Source organism: Lathyrus oleraceus, chromosome 6 (genome assembly GCF_024323335.1).
Source record: "Lathyrus oleraceus cultivar Zhongwan6 chromosome 6, CAAS_Psat_ZW6_1.0, whole genome shotgun sequence".
NCBI classification, from domain to species: Eukaryota; Viridiplantae; Streptophyta; class Magnoliopsida; order Fabales; family Fabaceae; genus Lathyrus; species Lathyrus oleraceus.
Genome location: NC_066584.1, coordinates 133028445 through 133037948, shown reverse-complemented (window position 1 = coordinate 133037948; position 9504 = coordinate 133028445). Strand labels below are relative to the sequence as shown.

Here is a 9504-nt window from a genome sequence, read left to right as displayed (position 1 = left end):
AGTAAAATGGATTTAATTGTCCCTAGCACGAGCATCATGCAAACTCTTACGTTAGAGAAGTACTTGAGTTTCCCTATGTTGCATGGTGGTCTTCAATGTAAGGATTTTGAGTTCCTAGAGGGGAAAATCTACCAGAGGTTAGCATTTTGGCAACATAAATTAATAAACAAGGCTGGTCGTTTGACTCTAGTTAGGTCTGCCCTAAACTCCATCCTAAATTATTATATGCAAGTGGCATGGCTACCTTAGCCAACTTGTGATTTTATTGATAGGACAACTAGGAATGTTTTGTGAAAAGGTAATTTAAACTGTGGCGTGCATCTCGTTGGCTGTAATAAAATTACTAAGCACAAAAATCTGGGTGATCTTAGGATCGAGAAAGTAAGAAAGACCAGTACTTCTATGTTAGGTAAGCTGATTTGGGGTCTCCACCGGGATTGTGATTCTCTATGGGTCCAAGTTTTGAAGGAAAAGTAAATCACTGAGGAAAAGTTCCTTAATATGAAAAATAAATCAGAATCAGTTACTTGGAATAAAACTATGAAAGCTCTCACTGCTCTTAAAGACGACTTTGAATTTAGATTGGGGGATGGAATCTTCTCTTTCTGTTTTTTCAATTGGTTCGGGGTAGGGAAATTAACTGAGCAGGTTCTCTAAGTGGATATCCACGATATGGAAATACGAGTGAATGATGTTTACTTAAATGAGAATTGGAACTTCAATTTATTATATACTAATATTCCTCAGGTTATTTATGATCTTCTGAAAGCACTTCCCAATTGTTTGAATCATCTAGTGTCTGATCGATTAACTTGGAAAGACAATTTAGATGGTATTTATATTGCTCGAGATGGTATAACTGGCTTAATAGACTTGAATTTGTTCATAATACAACGTACAATAATTCTTGGAAGTGGGTGTGGCATATTCCTACTCCTGAGAAGGTGAAAGTTTTCCTTTTGACGACTTTACATAAGCCCCTTCCTATGAGACCGATTTTCTGTCATCGTGGTATGATCAAAACGAATCTCCGTCCTAGATGCAATCAGGACGCTGAGACGACTCTACACTACCTAATAGATTGTGAATTTACTATCCATTTTTGGAAATCTATTGGCTTCTTGGACCTACTATTCTTTCAAGGGGATAATATATATGATTGGATTAGACATGACACTGATGATGGCTCTATCTTTTTGGTTGTTTGCTAGTGGTTGTGGCACATTAGGAACAAATTATGTCATGTGAATGAAGTAGTATCTTCCTATACTTTGAAACTCATCACAGTAAATTATGTTAATATATTAGCTAAATATTCTCTCAAGCATAATTTGTCTCATCCAATGAGAACAATCACGTGCAATGCACACAAAGGTAATAATATTATTTTGAATATTGATGGCAGTAACCTAGGTATTTCCGTCGTCTCAGGTTTTGATGGATTGATTTGAAATGCTAATGATGTTTGGATTCACGGTTTTGCACGTAATATTGGTTATTCCAACATCCTTCATGCCGAGCTGATGACGTTATGTCATGTTTTATGTAAAGTCTGAGAACTTTGCATCAAATACCTAATGTGTTATTCTGACTCCAACTCTACTATCCAACTTATCTAAGAATCTGTTAATATTTGACATCACTATATCGCGATTCTTAACAGTATTAAAGAGTTTCTCTCTGAAAAATGACGAGTTAAAATATTGCATATTTTAAAAAAGAAAAATGCTTATGCTGGCTATCTAAATAAAACATAAAGTTGGTAATGATCACTCTCTTGCTAGAGTCTTTGCTTGTCGATCTTTTTTAGATAATTTCTTTTTTTTCTTTAATAATTTTTCCTCTTCCACAACAAAATTCCCATGAAAAAAAGAGAAAATATTTTTTATTGACGTTTTATTTAAAACATTCAATGAATCAAACCCATAGCAACGAACGAACCTCACCCTCTCTTTTCTTCCTTCATTCAAACCTTCGCCTATTCCTTTGATCCATTTCCAGATTCCGCTTCCACTTCGCGATCATCGCTTCATTCTTCTGGTTAGTCAGTTTCTTCAATTCCATTATTCTTATTCCTTGCATAAGAATATCGTAACTCCCAATTTTCCCAAATTTCTCGATTCAACAATTTTTTCAAATTCTTTTTTTCATACTTCGATGCTGATTCCTCACAATCAGTATTACTTTGCATTAGTTTTACCCTAATTAATTAGTATTTAATTTTCCCATTGAGTCTAATTCTTCAAATCTTTACATAATTACAGTTTCTGAACATTGGTGTAGTTGGGTAAGTGTTTTCGATTTTGAGCTATGTAGCGCAGACACCTTGGAAAAAAATGTGTCTGTATCGGTGTTTGCAACCGAAACTAACACGGGAATCTGTTTAATTTATTTAATTTTTCAAATTCTTACATATCAGTGTCTCGTGCCTGTGTCGTGTCTCTGGTATCTGTGCAGAGTTTATTTTATTCCCTTATGGAGAATATCCCTGTTGAAGTGATTGGTAATATACTATCTCATATTGGATCTGCTCGTGACACTGTGATTGCTTCAGCAACTTCCAAGAAATGGAGAGAAGCTTGGCGTTCTCATCTCCACACTCTATCATTCAACTCTTGTGATTGGCCTGTTTATCATGAATTAACCTCTGATAGTTTAGAAATACTCATTACTCAAACAATCTTTCAAACCAAGGCATTGCGGTGTTTAATCATTTCTATGGGTGATGTTCATGAATTTTCGACTGCGCCGGCTATTGCTTGGCTTATGTATACAAGGGATACCTTGCACGAGTTGCATTTTTACGTGAGCACACCTCCGGTGTTTAATATTATTGAGAAATGCGGTAGGCAGAAGCTGGAAGTGTTGGTGTTGGGTCGGAACTCTATTACGCGTGTGGAGCCTAGTTATCAGAGGTTTCCTTGCTTGAAGTCGCTTTCGTTGAGTTTTGTTAGCATCTCGGAGTTGGATTTGTGTCTTTTACTCATGGCTTGTCCGAGGCTTGAAACATTGTGTATGGTTAGCCCGGAAATCGCTATGTCGGATTCGCAGGCTTCCATGGAGCTTAGTAGCTCTTCTTTGAAGGAGTTCTCTGTTGAGTCGTTTGGTTTGGATAAATTTGTAATGGAGGCGGATTTACTCGAGTGTTTACATCTTAAAGATTGTACTTTTGAGGTTTTTGAATTGATTGGAAAGGGATGTTTGAAAGTGTTGAAGGTTGATGATGTGAGTGTCATCCATCTTGATATTGGTGACAATGCAGATAACCTTGAGTTTGTAGACATAAGCAACTTCACAATTATGTGGCCGAAGTTTTACCATATGATCTCAAAAGCATCGAAGTTACGCAGACTTCGACTCTGGGGGGTGGTTTTTGAAGATGATGAAGAAGTTGTGGACTTGGAAATGATTTCTGTTTGCTTTCCTCAATTGATGCACTTGTCATTAAGTTACGATTTAAGAGACGGTGTACTTAATTATGGCTTACAAGGCTCGTCTCTTCTGATGAATGTGTCGGTGCTAGAACTTGGATGGACTTCAATCAATGATCTTTTTGCAGTATGGGTAGATGGGCTTTTGGAAAGATGCCCCAACCTGAAAAAAATGGTCATTCATGGTTTTGTTTCAGAGGTTAAAACACATGAAGAGTGTATAATTTTAGCAAAATTTACCGAATTCATTACACAACTTGGAAGACAATACATGGATGTAAAGATAGAGTTTGAATATGAATAGCGAGTTTCGTAACTCATTCATTCTTGTCAAAGCCTTGACCATCATTCAACAAGAAGGCACTTCTATATCTCATGTATTACTTTGTTCACTGTTGTTTGTTTCCTCAATTGTGAATCGCTACTATTCACAAGAGTTAAGAAATTGTAAAGTAACAGTTTTTTGTGTAAAATAGAGAATTTTGGTTTCTACATCTTAGTTTTACCTTTAGATCTTAACCCTCGCATCGCCTCTCTTTTAATTCATGTTCTGATGCTTTTGCATATTAACAGAGCTGTGTTTATTTGTTCAATCTAGAGGACATTGATGAATGATGATCAAACACAGAGATATCACATCCATCATGTTTCTAATATGTTGTAAGACTGCAATTTTACTCTTTCTAACTGTGAATATTCACTTTTCGACTGTTTCAGACTGTTCCTGGTTTTATCTATGGAATGCGAAAATGTTTTGCATCATTTTGTACTACAGAGTACAGTTTATATGATTTATTGTAAGATACATGTTCTATGCATTGTTTATTTACAGCTAAACAAAGTATAGATAGTCCTATATAAATGTCTAATTGCCAGCATTGGTTGGTTGTAAATGTGGATGAATGAGAATTTTTTACTGCATTACCACACTATTAGAAGAAAATAACTACAATGCCACATTTTTTATTCATATATATTCCAATAAATATATATATATATATATATATATATATATATATATATATATATATATATATATATATATATATATATATATATATATATATATATATGCCATGCTTTCAAAAAATAAATAAAAAAGGACATTCTAGAGCTGCCGCCCACGCATCTCAAAATATAAATGCAACCGCCCATTGAAGGGGTGTTTTTTCATTTAATTTAATATTTATAAAGAGTATTAATTATAAACATAATTAATATTAATAATAAATATTAATAAAAAATATTAACAATAAATATAATTAATATAAATAATAAATATAGTTAATATTAATATATTTAAAATAAATATAAAATTAATTATGAATATATAGTTTTGTAGTTATAATAAAATAATTTAAATTTTTTTTATGTACATAAATAATGGAATTAAATTGTTTATTAGATTTTAATTATTAATAATATATATATCACTGCAATGGACGGATGTTTGCATATTAACAGAGCTGTGTTTATTTGTTCAATCTAGAGGACATTGACGAATATATATATATATATATATATATATATATATATATCACTGCAATGGACGGATGCTTTGATTATTTTATTATTTAAGTACAACTCAGTCACTGTAATGGGCAGATGTTTTGATTATTTTATTATTTAAGTACATATTCGTCATTGCGATGAGCGGATGTTTTGATTATTTTATTATTTAAGTACAACTCTGTCACTGCAATGTGCAGATATTTTGATTATTTTATTATTTATGTACAATTCCAATGTGGCGGATCTGATATAAATAGAGGTGTGATGTGATCTATTTTTTCACATCTATTCTCATATTTTCGTAATAGTTCTAACATGTATCGTCGTCACAAAGGGAAATTGATTTTTTCGAGAGACAAGCCTCCGATGGAGATGCTCTTTTGAAACATCTGCAGTTTTGAGCAACTATAGAGGGAGTTGATTCTTTGGTTAGACGGAGACATACCCGAAAGCGGAAAAATTAGAAGTATTGAGAGACAGGATGCCCTGCGTGGGTGAGTGCGAATTAAAAATGATAAGGATGCAGAGGAAATAATGTTTGGACCAAATGATATCAATTTGATTGTTATAATCATTTAGAAATGTTGTGTTCTGGTTAAGTATTTTTATTTGTCTTGGTATTTGTTGTATTTGTCGTTTATTTAGACTTGTTATTGTTTATTTTGTGATATCTAGTTTCTTGTTATTTATATTTGGTACTTAATGAGTAATGATTCAAATGATTGAGAAGTTTAATGGCAATTTGAAAATGATACTTGATAATAAAATAAAAAATTAATTATTACTAGTTCCAACATTGGGACACCGAATTCGGTTGTGACCAGGAAGACGACACATGGAGCATTTTCTCTCTAACTTATCAGTTGTGTCCATTTCCGTTCTAATACGTGTGCTAATTGGACGACCTTTCTTGTTCCTCCGCATTCTTGGATTATGGAAAATTTGATCTCCTTCATAAATGGGCTAATATTCATCATATGGTAGCACTGGAAAGCTTGTGCTGTAAATCCCAAATAGGTTTGCAACCTTGTAAACATTGGACAAAGGAGCGTAGGCGTCGTGCTGCACCATAAAACATGCAACGATAACATGTGAACAAGGGACATGGTATACCTGAAACTTTCTGCAGTCACACCAACCATTTATTAGATTGACCTTGTAATGTTCCATAGGCTTCCCCTCATAGTGATCCATTGTCTCCTTCGCACTGAAAGTGTTTTGATTGTAGTAAAAACTTCTTACCTGATGTGTGTTGGATTTTGTTGTTTCTTCTTTCATCACCTTAACGCATTTGTCTGTAAATGTTTGCCCATAATTCAAAACCGCACTCCATTTTGCACCCCTTTCAGCAAATAGTGATCCCAGTCTATATTATATTGCACTTACCAATGTTGTAATGGGAAGATTACAAGTGCCTTTAAAGACTGAATTCATTGACTCGACGAGGTTCGTTGTCATGTTACCCCAACGCCGACCCTCGTCAAATGACCTCGTCCATTTTTCTAATGGAATATTTTCTACCCACCTTAAAGCATCACCATTAGCCATGCTAATTTCATTCCAATAATAATTAAATGTGGTTTGATTTAAAGCAAACCCTATATGTTAAAAATAAATGGGTTAATGTTATAATATATAATTGACTAAGATATAATGTTAGCAAATATATAGATACTTGCCCAAGTTAATACCTTTTTTCGGAGGTTTCTATCCTTGATTTCTCTCATGAAATTTTGCGCAATGTGTCTGATACAGTAGACATGCACAAATGACAGATTATGCCAACCATTATCTAGATTATTATATGCACTTTCACATGCATACGCCGAGGTCGACGAGATGATCCTTTAAGGTGGGTTATGTCAACCATTATGCCAACCATGATCCTTTACTATATTATTTAATTTTGTTTATACTATGTTATTTAATTTTGTTTCTACTATGTATCGTTTATAATGTATTTATTCAATGTATTTTCTTTTTAGAATGAACATAGCTTCAAACCACGTTCACATGCATATGTCGAGGTCAACGAGATGATTCGTCCATATTTGATACAAGCGGGCTTTGATCACATTATCAACATAACTTCATACTTCATTGATAGGAAATTTCTTCTCCCCTTATGTGAAAGATGGAGACCGGAAATCTACGCATTTCATCTTCCAACCGGTGAATGTACAATCACTTTGGAGGATGTACATATGTTGTTAGGTTTGCGTGTGAATGGTTTAGCAGTTGTTGACCGCACAAATGTGGCATATGAGACGGTTCAAGAATTATTGGGCGTGCCTTTGGAGGACACTAATAGAAAAGGGAAATCCATTAAAATTAAATGGCTAAAGGACCATTACAAGGCTTTCGCATTAGACGAGAATTCTCCCGGGGAAGTGAAACTTATGAAAATTAGAATGTCTATTTTATTGCTTTTTGCATGCTTATTATTTCTTGATACTAATGGTAACACTATACAACTTCAGTTTTTAACATTATTAGCAGACATAAATAAAATAGGTAGATATAGTTTGGGCGTTGCTACTTTATTGCATCTATACAGAAATTTGTGTAGATGTGCTAGAATTTTTTTGCATAATTTTGCTGGTTGTGGAGTTTTAATTCAAGCTTGGGATTGGTTCAGAATGCCAAAACTGCCACCAACAAATCCCAATCCATTCCAGTTTCCATACGCAACCAAGTACATATACAAAAAATATTTTTTTGATATATTTTTTCTAGGCTTTATTTAATAACTCTTTCTTTTTTAGGTGGTCTGTATATGGGATGAATTACGAAAAAATCCCTCATCATTGTGCTCCTGGATATTGGGCATTCTTCGATCATTTAGAGGCGGATGATGTATTATCTCAAAGACTTATACTACTAATGTTTAAAGTTTATTTATAATTTTTTTTAACTAATCCTTTGTTACTTAAACATTACAGTTTCTATGGAGACCCTATCTTGGATTTGAAGATGAGGATCCAACTAAAGTGACATGTGGAGTTCAACAACGCTTTTAATTTGTTCAACAAGAAATTTTGGGTCCACCTATGTGCATGGAGAAGTACCACACAAGTCAAACGTCAGACTAATGGAAATTCAAAAATTGGAAAGACCATTATAAACAAGAGTGTCAAGAATGGTTAAATCGTCGCAACACTGTCTTCCAAGGAGATACCATGCAAACCGAATGTAAACCCAACCGGGAATACATGGATTGGTATAGATCTCTGACCAATTTATATCTATCACAAAGTAGATACCTATTTGACCCTCGTAACCAACCCACGTCTTCAAACTTCCAACATACTAGACCATCAACTATCACTTACACCCAACAACCAACATGTAACACCCAACAACCTACATATAACACCCAACAACCTTTCAACCCAACACAACAACCTTATATCCCAAGCCAACACTATCATCAACCAAACCCATCATTTAACCTAACCCCCTACAACACCCAATAACAAAATCCAAAATTTACCCACTCAACATACACCCAACAAAAAACACCATCCACCACCCATTATAACCAATACTCATTCTCACAACCTACCCCACAAGAACACAACTACCAAATCCCCCAACCACAAATGCATTTTTACCACTCACAAACCTTCACCTTTAATTCATTCCAAGACCAACAATCCTACACCCCCTACATGAATAACTCAATGCCTCATACCACCCAACCATATTAGAATAACGAGGGAACAATATTAAGTTACGACAATGCAACGACGATGGCGACAATGGACAAGTTTAGTGATGATATGGTTGTTGAACTTAAGAATCCTAGAAATGACGTGTGACATTCTACTCAGCCAACAAATGTTGATGAAAATCGTATAAGGTCATCCCGAATTGTACAAGCTCCTGCATGTGAAACTCACAAACGTTTTCATCGACCGGGTCAAAATCAAGACTAGATAGGGGTTTAATGTACTTCTTTTTAATTAAATAAATAAATAAATATATTTTTATTATTATCTATTTGTTTTTATTGTTATTTTAATTATAACAATTATTTTTATTTTAATTAATTTAACACTTCATTAAATATAAATAATTATATTCAATTAATATTATTAAAAGTTATTAATATTATATTACTTATATTTCAATTTTAATTTAATTCACAAATATGTCGTTACAACACTGTCGCTCATTCAATAGACGGTTGTCATCTTTATTGTACATTGTCGCCCATTGAAAGGACGACTGCAGTCAAACAATAATACAAAGTGTGATATTTTGGTATTTAATTTAAAATGAATTGCAATTTGATATCTTTTGGCCAAAAATGTGACAGGATAATAAAAAATTCGATGAGTAATGGTTAAATTGATAAGAGTTAATTTGTACTCTAAAAGATGGTTAACTGGTAAGAAGTTAACTCATCCTTTAAAAATTGTAAATTCAATTTTTGCCGTTTGTGTAAGAATTATTTAGTGAGTATTGTATAAGTATTTTTGTAAGTACTCTTTAAAAAATAGTTATGAAAAAAACTTTTTATGCTTTAAAATTTAACATAATCTTATTAAACTCTTAA

At 33.5% G+C, this 9504-nt stretch overlaps 1 protein-coding gene across 2 annotated transcripts; it reads left to right on the top strand.

Moving 5' to 3' along the window:
* Window positions 1-1817: 1817 nt before the first annotated feature.
* LOC127096881 (F-box/LRR-repeat protein At1g67190) lies at window positions 1818-4147 on the top strand. 2 transcript variants are annotated; one of them, XM_051035417.1, is made up of 3 exons: window positions 1818-2040; window positions 2265-2287; window positions 2458-4147. In XM_051035417.1, exon 3 carries the CDS (start codon window positions 2476-2478, stop codon window positions 3733-3735), a length of 1260 nt encoding a protein of 419 aa, XP_050891374.1. In that variant the 5' UTR covers window positions 1818-2040; window positions 2265-2287; window positions 2458-2475; the 3' UTR covers window positions 3736-4147. The 2 variants fall into 2 exon arrangements, with proteins under 2 accessions (XP_050891374.1, XP_050891373.1); XM_051035416.1 differs by lacking the exon at window positions 2265-2287.
* Window positions 4148-9504: the final 5357 nt, after the last annotated feature.